General features: G+C 36.3%; 1 protein-coding gene across 3 annotated transcripts in view; it reads right to left on the bottom strand.

Annotated features, from left to right (window-relative positions):
- Positions 1–22,193, bottom strand: part of SAMSN1 (SAM domain, SH3 domain and nuclear localization signals 1) — a 101,096-nt gene that overhangs the window by 23,147 nt on the left and 55,756 nt on the right. For 2 of the 3 annotated variants that reach the window (XM_025379479.1, XM_025379480.1), the window contains 4 exons: positions 13,910–13,981; positions 9,324–9,473; positions 4,839–4,968; positions 2,698–2,849 (listed from right to left, as the gene is read on the bottom strand). In XM_025379479.1, the coding sequence (XP_025235264.1) occupies positions 2,698–2,849; positions 4,839–4,968; positions 9,324–9,473; positions 13,910–13,981 (504 nt within the window). Of the gene's footprint in view, positions 1–2,697; positions 2,850–4,838; positions 4,969–9,323; positions 9,474–13,909; positions 13,982–16,008; positions 16,133–22,193 lie in introns of all 3 variants that reach the window. The other variant, XM_025379481.1, reaches the window with a different exon arrangement.

Raw genomic sequence — 22,193 nt, 5'->3', positions numbered from 1 at the left:
GATATGATCATTTACCTAGAAAACCATGAAGACTCTTCCAGGAAGCTCCTAGAACTGATAAAAGAATTCAGCAAAGTTTCTGGATACAAAATTAATGTACACAAATCAGTAGCTCTTTTATACCCCAACAGCGATCAAGCTAAGAATCAAATCAATAATTCAACCCCTTTTACAATAGCTGCAAAAGCAAAACAAAACAAAGCAAAACAAAAAAACAACTTTGGAATATACCTAACTAAGGAGGTGAAAGACCTCCACAAAGAAAACTACAAAGCACGGCTGAAATAAATCAGAGATGGTACAAACAAATGGAAACATGTTCTATGCCCATGGATAGGTAGAATCAATATTGTGAAAAGGACCATACTGCCAAAAGCAATCTACAAATTCAACAGATTTCCCATCAAAATACCACTATCATTCTTCACAGAATGAGAGAAAACAATTCTAAAATTCATATGGAACCAAAAACGAGACTGCATAGCCAAAGCAAGCTTGAGCAAAAAGAACAAATCTGGAGGCATCACATTACCTAATTTCAAACTATACTATAGGCTATAGTCACCAAACCAGCATGGTACTACTACAAAAATAGGCACATAGACCAATGGAACAGAAAAGAGAACCCAGAAATAAATCCAAATACTTAACAGCCAACTGACTTTTGAAAAAGCAAACAAAAACATAAAGTGGGGAAAGGATACCCTTTTCAACAAATAGTGCTGGGATAATTGGCTAGCCATATGTAGGAGAATGAAACTGGATCCTCAACTCTCACCTTTTACAAAAATCAACTCAAGATGGATTAAGGACTTAAATCTAAGATCTGACACTATAAAAATTCCAGAAGATAACATTGGAAAAACCTTTCTAGACATTGGCTTAGGCAAGGATTTCATGACCAAGGACCCAAAAGCAAATGCAATAAAAACAAACAAAAATTGCTGAGACTTAATTAAACTAAAGAGCTTTTGCATGGTAAAAGAAACAATCAGCAGAGCAAGCAGACAACCCACAGAGTGGGAAAAAATTTTCACAATCTATACATCCGACAAAGGACTAATATCCAAAATCTACAATGAACTCAAATCAACAAGAAAACAAACAAACAATCCCATCAAAAAGTAGGCTGAGGACATGAATAGACAAGTCTCAAAAGAAGATACACAAATGGCCAATAAAAACATGAAAAAATGCTCAACATCACTAATGATCAGGGAAACGCAAATCAAAACCACAATGTGATACCACCTTACTCCTGCAAGAATGACCATAATCAAAAAATTTAAAAATTGCAGATGTTAGCATGGATGTAGTGAAAAGGGAACACTTCTACACTGCTGGTGGGAGTGTAAACTAGTACAACCACTATGGAAAACAGTGTGGAGATTCTTTAAATAACTAAAAGTAGAACTACCATTTGATTCAGCAATCCGACTCCTAGGTATCTATGCAGAGGAAAAGAAGTCATTATACGAAAAAGATACTTGCACACACATGTTTGTGGCAGCACAATTTGCAATTGCAAAAATGTGGAACCAACTCAAACGCCCATCAATCAATGAGTGGATAAAGAAACTGTGGTATAGGCTGGGCGTGATGACTCATGCCTGTAATCCCAGCATTTTGAGAGGCTGAGGTGGGTGGATCACAAGGTCAAGAGATCGAGACCATCCTGGCCAACATGCCGAAACCCCATCTCTACTAAAAATACAAAAATTATCTGGGTTGTGGTGGCCTCCAGCTACTTGGGAGGCTGAGGGAGGAGAACTGCTTGAACCCAGGAGGCAGAGGTTGCAGTGAACCAAGATCGTGCCACTACACTCCAGCCTGGTGACAGAGCAAGACTCCATCAAAAAAGAAAAGAAAAGAAAAGAAAACCATGGTGTATATATACATACAATGGAATATTACTCAGCTATAAAAAGGAATGAATTAATGGTATTTGCTGTGACCTAGATGGGACTGGACACTATTATTCTATGTAAAGTAACTCAGGAATGGAAAATCAAACATCCTATGTTCTCACTCATAAGCAAGAGCTAAGCTATGAAGACGAAAAGGCATAGGAATGACCCAATGGACTTTGGGGACTTGGGGAAAGGATGAGAAGGTGGTGAGGGATAAAATACTACAAATAGAGTGCAGTGTATACTGCTTGGGTGATGGGTGCACCAGAGTCTCACAAATAACCACTAAAGGACTTACTCATGTAATCAAACACCACCTGTTCCCCAATAACCTATGGAAATAAAAATTAAAAAAGTACTGGAATTTCCTGGCCACGTCTGGTTCCCAAGGCCTTTGCTCTGCTGGGCTTTTGCCTGACATTTGCACCTTTTCTCCCTCTCTCTTCATTATTTCTATTCCTGCAAGTATCAGGCAGAGTTGAGCACCTTCAGCAACTGTGAGGCTTTGGTTTTCAGGAAAATGGAGAGAATTCTTTCCTCCCTGATAGACTCTGAACCTGAATCATCTACATAATAACAACTTACATTAATAGCCTGAACAGACTGATACCCCGCCTCCACCTCACATATTTTATTCAAATTCTTAGCACTGTAAGCGAGCCTCCACTTCTACTGTTGGGAAGAACATACTCACACTCTGTTCTCCCACTGCTTATACTTGCTGAAACAGATCATATAATCAGCATTTGACAAACCATTCAGAAGGGGGGATATGATGTCCTCTCACCTTGATTTTGAGGGAGTCAGTGTCATAGGGACTTGGAGTGAAATCCGTATGCACTCTGGCGCGACCGCAGAATGGTCCTGAATAGGGGCCATCGTCATCCAGTCGAAAGCTGTCCCGGTTACTCGTACCATCTGAACAGCTTGTTACACCACCTGATGAAAGCAGAAGTTCGCAGTTGTCATTGAAGACTTGTAACATTCTGGACCATCATCTGGACACAACTAAGTATTGATCATGCTGGACCGCTGGATGCCAGGCTCAGGAGGAGGTTCTAATTGACCCATCCTGGTGTCCCTCTCCCAGTTGGTCTCTGTCAGTGTCGTCTGTCCTCTGAGTCATTTCTAACCTTTTTCCTGACGATCTGGCCACTCTCTCCTCTACCACCAAACCAAGTACCCTCTCACTTCATTCTCCATAATCTGACCCAGGACACAGTGTACTAAGTATTGGACACTTGCCAAAAGCATGACATTACAAAGTTCCCTGCAACTTATCACAAGACTTCTTCCCCAGAGTTCCCACTGTGTACCAAAGGCCATTCTGAAGCCATATTTTTGACATAACAGGTGGCACTTTTGCTTGTTGTATGAGTGTAAGGGAAGGAGAAAGTGTGTCTAAATATCTGCACCACCATGTGGTTTGAAACTTCTAAACTGGGCCTTTAAAACTGCTCCAAATCCTTGTTGTCTGCTCCTCTTATTTTTGATCTTAAACTTCAGGAAAAAGAGAAAAGAGAGCATTTTGTCACCTCCCTGGGAACAAGAATGGCTCCCAGTGGAAGTAACTCTCCTCCCCTACCCTCATACTCAGTCATCACTTCATTTCTTCCTTCAGTCTAACCTTTCATCACTCTGTTCAATGAGGGAATAGCCCACGTTTCACTACCATGCATTGTGGAAATAAGGTAAAGCTCCTTCAAGATCCTCCATATTGTATGTGAAGTGATGTAAAACACAGATGAGTTGCATCTAATCACACAAATTAAGTGGTATACGATAATAGTAAAATGAACCACCATCTCTTCACACCTTCCTTTCCATGACAACTCCAGACCAGGGCTTTTCACAGTCCATTCTAGTTAATAAAATTCTCCCTATATTTAAAACAACATAGAGTTTTAAAAGTTCCAGCAGAAATGAATACTAATGAGATCTGAATTTCATATGTGCAAAAAAAAAATTCTTTAAATGTTTCTGTGTTAGCTTTTGTCACAAAATAACTATTCTACAGCCAATAGGAAAATAGGAATAAAACTCAGGATATTTGAAACATCTGGTCTTTGCCATACATGTTCAAATAACAGAAGCAGTTGATTTAAAAGGAAATGGAAAATAAACTTTGCAAAAACATTTAAAAGCCCTGAAAAGATTAGAGAGATGTATAACAGTCTACATATAAAAAGTCATAAGGCACCCTGCAATATCAATCGTTTCATCCAAATATTGTAGCTGGAAATGTGACTAAATCCTGAGTGATTTCCTTCTTAGAAAAAATATTGATCTTCATTAGAAAATCCTTGTTGGTTACTTATGGATCCCGTTTTGTCACCTAATGGTGATAGTCCTATAATTTATTATTTGCATATTGCTTCACTCTTTACTCATTCATGCTGGGTTAAGATCTAAAAAGTAAATGTCAGTAAAGTAAATTGATGCAAATGTGCAACATTTTTCAGAGTACTTCAGGAAAAAAGGAAAGTGGTGGGGGGAGAAAGACAGGGACACAAGGAAGAGGGAGGGAGAAAGAAAGAGACAGAGAACAGAACAGAAAATAAATTTCATTTATCTGAATACTTCAAGTCATTTTTAAATATTTCGGCTCAAGATAAAGCTGGCTCCCTCCAACAAGGATTTTTATTTTAAAGATGCGTATTTAATCTCCTAATATGACTTTTTTGAGGCATATCCCCAAGAGCCCTTTTGACTACAGTGTTAAAAGTGTTAACACAGTATATACCTGTGTCAAATATATTATGTATTATTTAAACACCAGCAACTCTATATAGATTTAATATATCTTACATTTTTACCATTTCTCTTATCAAGTAGCTGGAACCTTGTTGCTAATTTAACTTGTTGTTTTTTAATTGATTTAACCCGGACCTCACAACCAGGATCTCATCCCTGATTCATTAGCCTTACTTGATGAGCTCTGTCCACTGTAGAGACTATCCATGGAGTCACTGGCTTTGAGGGACACCTTCTCTGTGTGGGTCCCAATCACAGGGTCACTGTTTCTATATGGGTGGGCATTCTCTCCATCTTCCTCATCCTTCAGAAAACATATCAGAGGTTAGGTACAGAGAGAAGATTTCCACGGAGATGTTCATTGTGTATATTGATTTAACAGGCAAGACATATTTTAGCAATAAAATACTTAAGGATACATAAGGATAAAATACGAAAGTAGTTAATCTTCAGTTCAATTTCTAGCAAAACCTTTTACAATATACTTGGAAAAATTATTCAGATGACACATTCTTTTTGTAGAATTCAGTTGAAATTATAATGGCTCATTTTTACAAACTAGGATGAATATCATATCAATATTATTTAATCAAAAGTGTTAGATTTATTGACATCTATGGTTTATCTTTTAAAGCACTTTTGCTTCTTCATGTTGTCCTTATCCTTTATTTAACACCATTACTAATCCATTGAGATCTGATCCTACAAGCTTAAACTCTGCATAGTTGTTTCATGTCAGTTATTTGCACCCTACCAGATCACTAGATATGAATAAAACATGTGCATTTTGCAATTCTAAAGCAAAGCTTATCTAAGAAGCTTTACAAATCTAATACCGTGCTTGCCACCTAGTCAAGTGAGAAGCAAATCTTGCATAAAATTAGAAAAGACAGACAATTTCAAAACAAATTATATTTTCTTGAAAACATCTCCAATGTTTTCCATATTTCAATAGTTTGGATTAAACCTATGAATTTCTTAATATTCATCAGAATGTAATTCAACATTTTTTATTTGTGAGCATTTCTAAACATTGATAAAACTTCAGAATATACATATGATATACACTCAGTTTGATTCTCCACTTTTATCCATTTCTTTATTCATTCAGTCATTCAACACAATTTTATGGAACACCTCCTAGGTACTGGGCAATGTTCTGGGAACCAGGGATTTTCATGGTAAACAAGATAACAGAGTGCTTGCTATAATGAAGGATATTCTATTGTGTTAGCTGTGTGTGTGTGTGCGCGCGCGTGCGTGTGTGTGTGTCTGTGTAGAGTATTTGGGGAGGTGTGTATAAACACAATAAGATAATTTCAGAGAATAGTAAGTGTTATGAAAGACATAAAACTGGGTGATGTGAGAGAATTTGTTGCTGAGGTTAGGGTTACAGGTTGGCTGATTTAAATGGAGTATCCTACAAAGACCTCTGCCATACAGTAACATATGCCCTGAATTATTGACCTAAATGATAAGAAAATGTAACTTATGTGAAGCTTTGGAGACAGTTTTCCAAGCAAAAGGAACAGCAAGAGCAAAATAATTGAAATCAGAATTATCTTGGGTTGTGCAGGGGAAAACAGCAAGGCTAATGTAGTGAGACAAAGGAGAATATTAGAGTGTGAGTTTAGAGAAGCAGACTGGAGCCACATCAAGAAAAGCTTCATAGACCATGTGTGGTGGCCATGGAAATGTGCCACTTAGATCTCTTGCTGCGGGGTCCCTTCTTTACTGACAGCCCCAGGACTACCCCTCTGTATCCATCACTCCATTGGCACTAAAGCCATGCTCTCTGTTAGTAACTGAAAAAGCAGGGGTATTGTTTGAGCCCATTCTAGTGGAATGTGGGGTTCCTGTAACGGAAAACTTTAGTATAACAATCCCCCATCAATCTGACCAAAGCTTTCTCAGAATTCTGCTGAAGTATGAGACTCTCTCTACCTGATTCTTCTTCCTTTTCCTTATCCTTTTATAGATGTCAGGTTTGCATTGCAGTCTAAAGGCTTTCTCTTAAGCCTTCCTAGCATTTCTTCCCATAAATCTGTCTGTGGTGTTTCTACTCCTTTCTTGGGATCTGCTTCTCAGAGGACTAGAATGAACACAGCAAGTAAAGGGGTGCACTATGAAGACACTGAAATTTTAACCATGACCTGATTTCCACTTGTCAGAGATATTTCTGGATTTCATATGGAGAATAAATTTTAGGGGGGAAAGAATAAAAAGAATGGAAAGCAGTTACGGGATTATTATAATAATCCAGGAAAGAAAGGTTGGTGACTTAGTCTAAAGCAGGAATAGTTTACATGGAGAAATTAGGGAGTTTATATATACTTGGTAATACAATTCAGATAATTTACTGATGAATTAGTGTGAAAAGTGAGAAAAAGAAGGAATTTAGGGTGATTCTTAGTTTTTCTTTTCTTTCTTCCTCTTTTTTATATTTTTGCTTTTATTTATTTTGAAGATCAGTGTTGTCTGCTGCCACTGGGAATACTGGATGAGAAAACCATTTTTTTGTAAAAGTATAGAGAATCAATATATTAGCTTTGGATCTATTAGGTTTTGGATGTCTACTGGACAGCTAAATGAGGATATCAAAGAAACAATTGATTGTATTAATACGGCAGATTAGTGAAGAGGTCATAGCTAGAGATACAGTTGTGAAAAACGAAGTCATGAGAGCAGATGAGCTGACTTAAGGGGAGAGTGTAGATTCAGTGGTGCATCCAGGAACAAGCCTCAGGAAGATCAGATGTTTCGAGGGATGAGAAAGAAAGCAGAGTCAAGAAAGGAAGCTATGAGGAAAAAGAAATGTCAGAAGCATGCCCAGTCAAAAACAAGAGAAGTGGATGTTTTATATGTAAGAAAATCAGCACTTGAGTCAAATACAGTTGAAAAGTAGTAAGGAGAAAGAAAAGTGACCATTGGACTTGGCAACACAGAGGTCACAACTGATGGTGACAGCTATTTTAATGGAGTACTGGGGACAAGCCCTATTGAAGTGGGTTGAAAAAGAGAATGGACATAAGACATAAAAATCAATAACATAGAATTGAGAGCCCATAAGTAAACCCACTTACTTATGATCCATATATTTATGACAATATATTTGTGGTCAACTGATTTTAACAAGAGTGCCAAGACAATCAAATAGGGAAAGAATAGTCTTTTCAACAAATGCTTTTAGGACAACTGTATATCTACATGCAAAAGAATGAAGGTGGACTCTTCCTATATACTATACAGTAAAATTATCTCGAAATAAATCATACACCAAAATTTAAGAGATTATTGGCCTCTTAGAAAAAAACATAGGAATAAATCTTCATTACATTAAGTTAGACAATGGTTTCTTAAATATGTTACCAAAAGCACAAGTGACCAGAAAAAAGATAATTGGACTACAATAAAATTAGAAACATTTGTGCTACAAACAATACTATCAAGAAAATAAAAACACAGTCCACAGAATTGGAGAAAATACATTATATTGCAAGTCATATATCTGATAAAATCTTGCATCCGGAATATATAAAAAACATTTAAAACTCAACAATAAAAAGATAAATAACCCAATTAAAAATGAACAATGGATTTGAAAAACACTTCTCCACAAAGATAGATAAATGACTAAAAAGCACATGAAAAGATTCTTGACATTGTTAGTCATCAGGGAAATGTAAAGTACAACCAAATGTAAATCAAAATCACAATGAGATTCCACCTCACATCCACTAGGATGCGTAGTACTAAAAAGACAGACAATAACAAGTGTTGACAACAATGTAGAGAAATTGAAACCCTCATACATTGCTGGTGGGAATGTAAAATGATGCAGCTGCTTAAAAGACAATTTGCCAGTTTCTCTATTAGACATGGAGTTACCATATATCCAAGAGAAATGAAAAAATATTTCTGCACAAAAAATTGAACAGAAGTATCTGTAGCAGTGTTATTCATAATAGCCAAAAAGTGAAAGCAACCCAAGTGATCACTAAGTGATAAATGGATAAATTAAATGTGGTCCATCTATAAAAGGAGAAATATTATTTGGCAATAAAAAGGAATGACATACTGTCACTTGCTACAAAAATAAGGACATGTTGTTCTTCACATTGCTCTTCACATCACATTCTAGATGCATGATTTTTTTTTTTTTTTTTTTTTTTTTTTTTGAGACACAGTCTTGCTCTGTTGCCAGGCTGGGGTATAGTGGCGCAATCTCGGCTCACTGCAACCTCTGCCTCTGGGTTCAAGTGATTCTCCTTCCTCAGCCTCCCGAGTAGCTAGGGCTACAGGCGTGCACCACCATGCCCAGCTAATTTTTGTATTTTCAGTAGTGACGGGGTTTCACCATGTTGGCCAGGCTTGTTTTGAACTCCTGACCTCAGGTGATCTTCCCGCCTCGGCCTTCCAAAGTGCTGGGATTACAGGCATGAGCCACCACACCCGGCCAATGCATGATCTTTCTGAGTGTCAGTTTCTTCTGTTAAAATGAAAGTAATACTTCCTTCCAGCCAACTTCTGGGCATAATGACTGAGGAAGAAAACAAATGCTTAAGTACTTCATGAAGTACCAAGCACTTCTATACTCTAGCTGAATAGTTTAAGAAAGTTTTAGTAGAAAAATACAAATGATTATCAGAGAATATTTACCTTTTCCTCAGAAAGGGCTTTGATGTACTTTTTACCAACTTTTTTCTTCATTGTCCATGAAATAGCTCTCATTTTTTTACCCAAACCTCCTCCATTATTTGAAGCTTTACTTGGTTCTCCACCTTCATTTGTGGGATCTCCTTCATGTACCTAGTTTAGCATTTTTACAAAAGACAAAATAATAAAGGAATAAAAAATACTGATCTGAAATCATTGTTACAGAGAACATTCTGAGTTTGTGGACTTCGCATACATTCTGTGCAGCAGCCTCCAAAATTTCTAAAAATCTGGACATAACCCATATTTTTAAAGTTGTCCAGGCCTGGTTGCTTGAGTTACAAACTCAGAAAGTAAAACTTGTGATGTTAAAGGACTTGAGCCTCACATCTGCAACTCTTTTAGAGAATTTCGGCTATTTTTTAAATAGCTGTATTGACCAATCATTTTATTCCCTCTTCTTGAGATAAACAAATAAGATTAAATACTAGGTATAAGTAGTTCTTATGTCTACATAGGTGAAAAATATTTTATTGGAAGCTTTAGATAGGCTGGAGCATCTATCTGTGTTGAATAGACCTTAAAATACCCTCTTGCTTCTCATAGAAATTGAGATGATTGTGGTTAAAGAAGTTTTCGTGTTAATTAAATCCACTGAGAAATGCTAGAGTTTGTTTTCATCTTAGCGTGCACATTTCCCATATTGTCAAGCAATAGTATATATTAACTAGTTCCAGCCATTAGTACAGAAATCTTCATGTAATTCACATGCTAGATTAATCAAACATCTTATTTGGTTGGACTGCTTTGGTCTTTGCTTAGGAATGCTGTTAAACCAATGACTCAGAATAAAACACACTGTTCACAGCCACAAGACTCTATATATCATAACATAAAATAATGTTCTGTCAATATCATTCATATATTATGTTATATTACATTATATAGAATCTATATGAAATAAAATATCCTCACCACCCACCTTGCCCCTCGCTACTTCTCAAGTCTCCCTTACTCACTAGAGCAGTGGTTCTCAAAATATGATCCCTGGACCAGCAGCATCAACATCACTTGGGAGCAGTTTGTGCTTTAGCAAGCTCTTCAAGTGATTCCGATACTCACTAAAGTTTGAAAACAACTGTAATAAAGTATTGCCATGCTAGCCCCCTTGCAGTTTCTCTATCGGGTTCTCACCAAGTTTGTATTTGCTTTCGCCATTGGCTTCCCCTAACTATCCAAGAATTTCTTCCTTCAGTCATCCAGGTATCTACTCACATGGCATATAATAGGAGAGCAATTTTCTGATTGATCACCCTCCACACTTCCATATGTCCTGTTTATTGGCCCCGATTAATGAGTCCTCTAAGCAGTTAACATTACCCGATAATATGTTTGTTCATTTCATTATTGTCTGCATCTCCCACTATGATGCATGTTCCATGAGACTTGAGACTTGATCTGTTTTCTTTGAGTGTCTAGAGTACTTCCAGGCACATAGCTAGCACTTGATATTATTTCAGTAAATGAAACTTCTCATGCCGGCCGGGCGCGGTGGCTCAAGCCTGTAATCCCAGCACTTTGGGAGGCCGAGACGGGCGGATCACGAGGTCAGGAGATCGAGACCATCCTGGCTAACACGGTGAAACCCCGTCTCTACTAAAAAAATACAAAAAACTAGCCGGGCGAGGTGGCGGGCGCCTGTAGTCCCAGCTACTTCGGAGGCTGAGGCAGGAGAATGGCGTGAACCCGGGAGGCGGAGCTTGCAGTGAGCTGAGATCCGGCCACTGCACTCCAGCCTGGGTGACAGAGCAAGACTCCGTCTCAAAAAAAAAAAAAAAAAAAAAAAAAAAGAAACTTCTCATGTAGAACATTGCAGATTTTTTTTTTTCTTGGAGGATATGTTTGGGTTACAAGTCCTAAAATACCTTATATTTGCAAGAAAGGAAACTTGAAGGACATCTAGTTTAACACTGTCCACCATTCCTGATAGTGGACAGATAGTCATTCACTGAGTATAAAAAATGATGGGAAACTTCCCTTTAGTGAACTTGAATATTTTAATGCAAAAGTTTAACCACATAGCTAACATCATTATTAATCAATATTATATTTTGCTTCGTATCTTACCCCAAATTGCCTATGATAAATATGAATGGACAGCCAATTTAAACCCTCATTGCACTTTATTAATTTCTACATTCAAGGTTATAAAGGCAAAGATTCTTTGCTTAATTCAAAAACCCTGAATAAAATATAATTTGGAAGCACTTTAAAACTTCAGAGTTAGCCTTTTTCTTCTCTCTTCTTAAACTTTCTCTGTCTTCATTGTAAATTTGTTTTTCTAACATAAATAAGAAATATATTATTTAATTACTACTTGTGTTACCCTAGAATTTCTAAACTTCAGAAAGATGTACTATGAATATTTTTTCTGGTTTTTCTAGCATTATTTACAGAAGCTACAAAGAAACTACGTTTATGTCTTTTGAATGTTCACATTTTTCTATGCCTTTCTCCATAGACTGAATTAAATTTCTGTTTAAATATTACTTATGGTTTTGTTGTTGTCTTTTTAAGATTTGTCTTCCCCTATAAGCTCCAGGCATGAAGTAAGGATTTTATTGTGTTATTGCAACAGTACTTCCTGAGTGTCTAACGGAAAATCTGTCATAGAGTGGGTATTTTTTGAATGAATGCTGGATTTTTGAAAAATATGCACACTATTTTATTAGGTTCACTAAATTCTTTCACAAATTACTAGGCCACCATTATTAACCAATGAACCTGAATGAACATGAGCTATCTTGTATAGGTTAATACCAGAATTATAAACTAAACAGCAGTGGAATATATGTATGATTATGGAGAATTAAAAATGTATACAAGATGCCAACTGAAAATAAAATTATATACAGTTTCTCTCTCTTTCCATATATATATATACACACACACAAACACATGTATGTGGCTGGAGAGATTTATATGTATATATTACATTTATTACTCACCATTACGTAAATGTTGATTGACTATATAATTATGTACAAGTTTACTCATAAATGTGAATATATACATAATAAATTAATAAAAGGAATCATTATTAATATTACAATATTTTAAAATATTGCAGATAAATATATTTGAAAATAAGCATAAGATCTAAAAACCTATTGATCTAAAAAGAATATATTACCTGTGAGGTTGCTGAATCAGATTCAATGGTAAACAGTATTTTCAGTTTTCTTAGTAGACACCCCTTCTCTGTACTATTTTATTAGCTGTTGTTGTACCTGTCATTAATCACTTAGCAAATGTGGCCCCTACTTTATGAGACAATATGGCAAACTTTGGAGTCAGAGAAGAGGTTGAGTTCTGCCTTTGTCACTTACTCACTCTGTAATTTAGAAGTAATTTTATTTGATGAAGCAAGCATATTTCTGCAATGGCAAAATAGATATACTAATAGTTCCTATGTTATAGACAGGTAAATTGTTATAAAGTTAGCATTGTGCTTATTTCATCATGAGTGCTCAATTAAATGTACATATTATTGAAATTATTACACAAACTTAATTCTATGGGAAGCTTTTCTTAAGCTACAATTAAAATGTCCGTAGTTTACAAATGTGTAAGTAGCGCTCACCAATGGGATATTTCAGTGTACACTGAAGTGTGAGAGTCCAGTTGAGCAGCCGTATGCTCTCCTTAACAAATGTACAGTCGGGCCACTTAATCTTATCTTGTTCTAATTTAAAGCAATTACAACTGACATAAACTTTTACATATATCTATCAAATAATGTGTATAAACACAATGTGTGTGTGTGTGTGTGTGTGTGTGTGTACGTATATGTATACACACATTGTTTTATAGTAGAAATACTCAGGAAATTTGGAATTGTCAGTGTGACTTTGAATTCTATCTTTTCGGATTCATGTTTTGCTTTCCCAAACATCTGTTAGGCTTCTTAAAATAGGATTTTACTTTTAATGCCCAGCATGGTACTGGGTACTGATAGAGACAGGAAACAGCCAAGAGTCCTTTGCGAAACCTCGCCTTCAAGCCTGAAACAGCTTGAAGGATGAAAAAACAGACTGCTGATCCTGGATGAAGCTCACCCTTTCCCCACTGATTCTCTCTTAATAATGCCCACCTGTGCACTGGGGGAAGGGGTGGAGCTATGGGAAGTTCACGTGATTTGCTGCCCGGGGGGCGGGGGAGAGGGGGCCTGGCCTCTTTTGTTGCTATGTGGTGGCCTGGGATTCAATCTGTAAGGTAGGGGCCTGCTAGCAGGACTCTCCCTTCCTCCTTTTTTTTTTTTTTTTTTTCCTTTTCACGCAATAAACCCTGCCTTACTCACCCTACAATGTGTGTGTGTGCCTAAATTTTCCTGGTCGTGTGACAAGAACCCATTGCTTTCTACAACAGTACTAAATAATGGTTTGTTCACTTATCACAAAAATACATGCAAGGCTATAATTTTAAAATGTATTTATTTTTCTTATTTTACTTTGCAAAAGTGACATTGTCTTCATAATATTTCATAATGTGTTTGCATAACATTCATAAAAATGGAATAAACTACCAACCTCAGTTGAATCATCTGGTTTTGATAAAGAATGATTCCGAAAACGATCGAAATTCCCAAAACTGCTGCTTCGCTATAAAATAGAAAAGAAAAAGGAAACTTAGAGCTTGCTATTTTCACTGCCCAAACTGATAAGTATATTAGATTATAGTTTAATAAGCACCATCTCTTGCAAATACAGGCTTTAAGAAGCTCTTCTCTCTGGAATATCCAAAGGCTGCGAAGGTATACCTATTAACACTTTTATATTTACAGCTGATAAAACGTCTTCCTATGTTTTATGTTATAGTGTTAAGTAAGCACCTCAGAGAAAATCTTGGTTAAATTATTTTAAATTTTTGATTTTAATTTTGTTCTTCGAAGCGGCAGCTGAAGAATCCATGAATTCTAAACTAAAGCTTCTTGAAATGAGCTAACCACAAACTTAACAGCATGTAGTACTAACCAACTAACCAATAAACAAATAACAACAACAACAAAACACACAAACAAAAAGCAAGCATCTGAGTAGATCCATCATTATGCCTCACAAAGATCAAGTTTGTTCACACACTGGCGCCTGTGGGGTGGAGGGCGGGGAGAGGGAGTGCATCAGGAAAAATAGCTAATGCATGATGGGCTTAATACCTAGGTGATGGGTTGACAGGTGCAGCAAACCACCATGGCACATGTTTACTTACGTAACAGACCTGTACATCCTGCACATGTACCCCGAAACTTAAAATAAAAATGAAAATAAAAATAAAAAAAGAACATAAGTGCATTTTCTATTACCAACTCTTGATCATTTGAAATTCTCTGCTGGATATCAGAAAAAGAAGGCACACACATAGACTTATTAATAAATTGAACGCAGCATTTAGGTATGCACAGTCCAAGGTTGGGAGTAAAACGGAATTTTTCCACATTTAACATAGAATTACAATGAGACCTCTGGGTCAGTTTCATTCACTGTTTTGAGAAAAATCTCAGTATGTTAATAGAAGATGTTGCCTTGAATACCTTCTGCTAACAAAGCTGAATTTTTATTATGCAACTCATTCTAGGCAGGTAATTATAAATAATTTCTGATAGGTGACAAAATAAATGAATCCCTTAAACACATTTTAAAATTCTTTAGAGTCATTGAGTCAAAAAATTGATATTTTCTCACTATTTAATTCTATGCATTGTTTGGGATGGTGGATATCTGATGCTGTGTTCTTTGTGTACTCATAAATCCCGAGAATATTTTCTTTCTAAAGGACTTTATCTTATTTCAAGCTTATCATATTTTAAAAATAAACTGGTGGTACTGACATATAATCTGGTAATTTAGAAAATTAATAATGGGAGTCAGTAATCTACAAAGCCTTGTACAACAAGGCCTCACTTAGTGCTGTTGATGGGATCTCGGAAATTGCTACCTTAAGCAAAACCAGGTGTAATAAAATCCTCTTTACCATAGGCTGCTCGAAATAACAAGTTCAAATAACAAGTTCCTACGATCCATTTCTCATCACAAAAACACTATCAAATTTCTAAATAAAGACCCAAACACTTCTAATGGTAAACACTGAAACAAATGCGATCCATACACACATTTAAGAAAAATTAATTTAAAAAATTAACATAATTATTTACCCAGTTATTCCAGCTCAGGGTTGCCGTGAGTGGCCAGAGCCTATCCCCACAACTCGGGACACAAGGCAGGAGCCAGCCCTGGACAGAGTGCTGTCATCGCAGGGCACACTGAAGCCCACATCCACACTCACTCATTGTGGAACAATTTGGACACGCCAATTGACCTGACATTCCCTTCTTTGGGATGTGGGAGGAAACCCACACAGAAATGAGAAGATTGTGCAAACCCTGCAGTGACAGTGACCCTGGTCAGGAACTGATTTTTTTCCTCCATCAATGTTATTATAACAAAATGATGTTGGAGAAAATGATGTTATTGGAGGACCTGCTATATTGTCCTTTCAGAAATCACAGCCCATTTCAGTAAAAGGCAGCTTCAAGGGCTCCTAATCCCTGAAAGCTCTCATGCCTCCCTACCAGCTATCTTTAAAAATGTTTGTTTCCCTTTTAAATGAACGGAAATAAAAAGATCCTGACGTGTGACAAGGGGTTAGCTTGATAGACGGTGTGATACAGAATATTGCCCAAAGGATGATAGCTGTGTTAGACACAATTAACGCCTTTTGCTGACTGGCCACCCCTGCTGAACAGGCCCCTCAGCCTGTGGTGAGAGGAGCAGAAGCGAAGGCTGAAACTGAGAACCACACTGGAAAATACAAAGTCTTCTTATGTAGTACTTACTAGCCTAGAGTGGCTTCTCAGAATATTAATCACTCCAACTTGCCTAGTAGGTGTTTCCATCTGGCCGCCATTGCTCAGCAATCGCAGAAAGGAATTGAGCCTATTGTTGTCCAGCTTATAAACAATCTGAACACATGGAAATCTATTACTCTTTTTTATACTTAAAACCATTCTATGGGCGATTGGAGCCCATGCCTAAGGCAATTTTGTAGCCTACATATAGCCTGTTAAATATGAATGAGAGTCAGGGTATGATTTCCACAACTGGATAATGGGTCCTGTTGCACAGGAGGGCACAGAATAGACTCGCTTCAGCATTTTGCTACACTGTCTTCTTCCATTAAGTAATCAATAGCCACCACCTTTTAAAATTAATTCTCCCCTCGTTATATCAATAAAGAAAAGCAGATTTAGGAGTCGTGGTTTAAGAAGAACACAGGACTATTACCCTGGGTTTTGTCAGTCATCTCATTGCTAATTACTCAATAGCTTCAATCCGTGTTAAGACATCCTTAAGAAAAAAATATAAATATTTAAAAGAACATTTACATTTGTTCACTATTCTCTAGTTTAAAAGTTAGTAACTAACTTTCTCAGATGGTATTATAATGTATATATTATGGTTTATGACAAAAAATGACTAAGGTCTACTATGAGGTCTGGACAATGAACACATTTATAACTTCTGTTCTTGTCAAGTTTTATGATAACAAGGTGAATTATGTGGAAACAAAGCTTGCTTCCTAAATAATAGTACTTAATAAATGAGAATGTGTTTGAATATTGGTAATGTTGCATTATATAATTGTAATGTATTAGACTTAGTAAATATCAAGTTCTTATCAAGACAGAGTTATTATATAAACAAATAGCTGTCAAAAAGAAGAGGAGCTTAAATAAAAATGCGATATATATTTTAGATAATTCTTTGTGTCTGCTGACTTTGTATCATATTTACTCATTATACTCTACATAAACGTTTCCAGTCTTTCCTTATGCAATTAGAAATGCATTTGTAAAATGGCACAATACCTATATAGGGGAATTTGGCCATATCAAGCAAAATTACATATACATTTGCCCTCTGTCCCAAGAATTCAATTTCTAGATGTCTTTACCAGCAATACATTTGGATATGAATTGTTTACATTTCCACATTCACTGTAGCACTTTCATATTATCAAAAAGCTGTAAAGCCTAATGTTCATCAAGAAGATACTGATTGAATAATATATGGTACATCCACACAATGCAAATGTATGAAGCTGTAAAAAATTAAATGCATGTTTTTATATGCAACAGAACAATCTGTAGGATATAGTGTAAGTTGAAAAAGTAAAATGGAGAAGAGTGCAATATGTTTAAATACATCTAACATCAAAATTCATGAGTTCATAAGGATACTAAAAAGAAAAATTCATCAGTTACATTGGGAAATGTTGTAATTATATTCTGAAAACTAATAAAGGGACAACTTAGGCATTTAATCTGCCTTTCCTGTATGAAACCTATTTCATCAACCAAATAGTTCATCCACTAAATAGTTGATGAGGGGAAATTGTTCTATATATGTTCATACTTCAGCTAATCAATTGAAAGTAATGAAATAATAAAATTACCATTTTGCAAACCCCTAATGCAATGTTGGATCCAGCCAATGATCATCAATGGTCACTAAAATCACACAAAAGGAGATAACCAGAGTATGTGCTTTGTGACGGAAGCATTAAATACAACTAATGAAATATTGTTTATAAGAAAGAAAGGAAGCAAGAAAGCAATTGCACCAAGCTCTGTATCTAGCTACCAGATTTAAGGAAAAAAAGAGACAGAGGAGCATGTTAAATGATACCAAGAAGATACAGTCAGTCGGAAAATATACAGACAAGAAAATACAGGACAAAACAACCGAGCTTCTTCAGCAAATCAATATAAAGAAATTTTAAAAAAGAGTTAAAGTATAAACTAAGAGACTTCAGAAACATATCATCCAAATATAATCCATGAATCTTGTTTAAATATAGATCAAATAAACCACTATACCAAAAACATCAAAAGACAACTGGGGAAATTTTTAAATGACTAGCTATTTGATGTTAAGGAAGTAATGTTACTCTCCTATTTACAATTTGAAATAATCTAGTGAGGAGCAGCAAATGTGTGGGCATGAGGAAGAAACACAATTGGTCATTCTTGAATAATTAGCTGGGTGGTGGATATATGGGGGCAGTATTTACTAATCTCTACTTTTACATATATTACAAATTTTCCATAATAAATTGTTGGGTTATCAAAAGAAATATTCCTGTATAATAGCTAAAATGATATAAAAGTTAGTGGTCTCATAACTTTATTTATTTATTTACTTATTTTGAGACCAAGTCTCCCTCTGTCGTAGGCTGGAGTGCAGTGGCTCCATCTCAGCTCACTGCAACCTTCGCCTCCTGGGTTGAAGCAATTATCCTGCCTCAGCCTCCCAAGTAGCTGGGAATACAGGTGTGTGCCACCACGCCCAGCTAATTTTTTTGTATTTTTAGTAGAGACAAGGTTTAACCGTGTTAGCCAGGCTGGTGTTGAACTCCTGACCTCAGGCAATTCGCCCACCTTGGCCTCCCAAAGTGCCTGGATTACAGGTGTGAGCCACCATGCCCAGCTGGTTTCATAACTTTAATAAGAAATCAATTTGTTTTAAAAAAAAATCATAATATGGTTTAGGTCATGGTTGTTTGGAAGTACAGAAAGGGAAGAAAATAAAGTTGTGTTTCTTAAATTCATTTTAGTACGACTAACTTTCTGATGTAAATATGGGCCCTAGGATTGCTGTTTTCAAGACTACCTGCAATCACACGGTGAAGTTAACCTTCTTCCACATGGTCCACTTGGCTTACCCAAAAATAGTGCAGAACCAGGGTCAGCTGGGGTGTCTGAACACATTTGTGTATGTGTGTTTCCATGCAATCTAATCAGTAATATAAAAGAACTTAAGAAGATTCTTTTATTATTAGTCACCTCTCCAGTTTTGCAAAACAATCCTAATTATTACAGAATATTGTTTCATGATATAAAGCTGGCAGCGTTCTTAGTTATCATCTAGCTCTTCTCAATAAGGAAACTGTTGAAACCAGAGCTTGTAAAAAAATTCTTTTTAAAAATTCTCCACTCTGATATACTCTCCCCTATGCCATTCCATTACAGAATCTAGATCCTGTCTTCTCTCAAAGAGACTTGCTTTCTGAGCAGAATAAAAATTATGGCAAAGTTAGTTTGATAGGAAGAATGAAACTAACTAAGTTTCCTAGAATACTGACCAGCCTGCATTTATGAACATGAATGAAAATTAAAGGGTCTCTATGTAGAAATCTGGATCAAGCTTCTGATCAAAACCAGAAGAACTTGACCCTCTTTTTCTTTCTTAGCCAGCCACTACCTTTGGGGGTCTTCAAATGAAATCTCATCTCCAGCATGACTTAATATTTGGGTAAGGTGCTGCTGGAAAAGTTTCACAGTCTATTTCAAAGAAAAAATTTGCATATGTAAGTCACACATCTGCAGTACTTTGTAATATACTGGCAAATTAAAAATTACTCTCCCAACAAGTTCTCACCTCTTCTAAATACTGCACAAAGAGCATTGATTAGTAATATACTCAAAGATCAGAATTCTGTTTCAGCACACCCTTGTATGAATATTCTACTATAATAAAAGCTGAATCTCAATAAGCTTGTAGCCTTTATCCAAAGGCACTCGAAGATTTAATTGTTCTAACTAACTCGGGTACTCAGATCTTTTGAAGAGGTGAAACAAATTTAACTCACTTAAAATAATCCGTTAGAACTGCCTCAGTGTCATGTGGTACCAGTGGAATACACTTCTGTGGAGTATCAGGAAACTGAAGGCTGAAAGACAACTACAGCTGTTAAGCCTTGTCTTCAACACTCACATTTTATCCTGGGATAAAGTCAACCCAAAGCTCAAACATATATCAATGCTTTAAATATTTTCAATGTACATCTGGATTCTAAGAACAAAAACTAGTCAGTCTAGTGTATCTCTCTGGTTCAGTAACTTTTCTGTCAACTGCAAAACATCTTCAAGAAGTGCAGATTCTGACTCCACCACGGTTTTACAATGTTTTGTCAAAATTTCCATGCTAAAGATTTGCTTTCAGAAGTTGATGTGACACTAAAAATATTTTCTGCAAATTGAAACCATCTCAAAGATTACCTGAAGGAAAGAAACTAGAACTAAAAAAAAAAAAAAAAAAAAATCAATGCAGAGTGATCCACAACCTCTAAAAGTGGTTATTCATACCAGCCTATTTTATGCAACAAAACAAGTTTGATGAGTAAAAAAGACTCAAAGGTACAACCATATCTCATTCTTATTATTTACCTTGTCCCCATAGACGACAAATCATGCTACCCTTCTGGGAATTGAGTAGAAATTATGATATTCTATTTTACTTGAAAGGAGTTCTTAAATAATATTTTGATATTTTTAAATATCAAAATTAAATAATATTGTTATATGTTTTAAATATTGCTTTTTCAGGTAAAAAGCATAACATGGCCAAAGAATTGGTATCATCAATTCTTTAAAAATCTATTAAAAAGGAAATGAAAAGCTTTAGAAAATGTGCCCATGATTACACTACCATGAATTGCTCAATTTGTTATCCCTATTGTGAAACTTCTGCTTGGCCTACTGACTCCTACAAAATTATGTTATTGTGCACTTTCTATTCCTTCTCTCTCTTCTTCTCTAACTACTAAACCCATAAATAAGTACCACTAAAATAAATACTAAAATAAATAAATGGCACTTCTTGGTCCTCCTGGAATTCTTTCATTATGCCAACACTTCCTTAAAATTTTCAAGAATTTCCCCAGGGAACCCAATTATATGTCTGCCCCAGCCTTTGCCTGCCTCTGCCTGCCTCTGGGCTGCAAGGCAGATGTACTAGCAAAAGGCTCTGTGCTTATGTCCTGCTCCCCTGAGGATCTGTTTTGGCCCAACCTCTGAACCCTTACCAGCCCCATTGGAAAATGGTATTTGCTCATTGCTCTCTTTGGAGAGTTTGGACACATAATGTAAAATGTAATGACCCACAAATGCACACTCTCCCAGCCTATACCTGTGTTCAATTCTTTCTCCAAACTTTATTGAAAGTATTTTTTTCATTACTTTTACTCAAGTATGTGCTGATTCCTGAACCAATGCAACAACTTTCAGATTATTTGTCCCCAAATTCTTGCCCCTCTAATCATCTAAAGTACCACGTCTCATCATCTCATTCTTCTTTCCAAAGTGTAAAGCTTGCTCCACATTGCCATGACTGCTACCAAGACCCTTCCATCTGCTAAACTCCATGCCATGCTATTTATCTGTAATTATTTCATGAGATAAACGCAATCCCCCTCTGAGTTAGGCATTCATTTCTCCAATTCACAGATGATGAGAACTGAGGCTCAGAGTGTTTAAATAGTTTTTCCTCAGTAAACAAAATGAGGCTCATACTGAGCATGAAGTGAGTCTGTGATTCTGTGTGGTGGCAGACAATGTTAGTCCATCTGATTTAGCAGAATTTCTAACACTTCTTGCTGGCCACTGTGGATGAACTCATTTATATCTCTGAGCTTTTGCTCCTACTGTTTTTTTGTTCAAGGAATATTGGTCTTCTTTTATTCCACCTACTCAAACCCAGCCCATTCTTCGAGGACAGGATTAAGTCTCACTTCACTTATGAAACCCTTTTCTGATGCCATTTTAGTGAACGTTCTAGTGCATATTGATTGCCCCTGTTATTACATGCTGTATCTCCAATGGACAAAAATCCTACAGTTGTGAGACTTGGGAAAAACCATGGCAAATGGCAGATCCCACATTACTCTTCAAGTTAAATGTCAAAAATCATACATCTCAGTTACACAAAAACAAATTAGAACTTAATCATGTTGCAACTAATGACAATAATTCGTTGA

This window comes from Theropithecus gelada, chromosome 3 (assembly GCF_003255815.1).
Source record: "Theropithecus gelada isolate Dixy chromosome 3, Tgel_1.0, whole genome shotgun sequence".
Taxonomy (NCBI): domain Eukaryota; kingdom Metazoa; phylum Chordata; class Mammalia; order Primates; family Cercopithecidae; genus Theropithecus; species Theropithecus gelada.
Note: the sequence above shows the minus strand (reverse complement) of the source record. Positions and strands in the feature narration are given on the sequence as shown.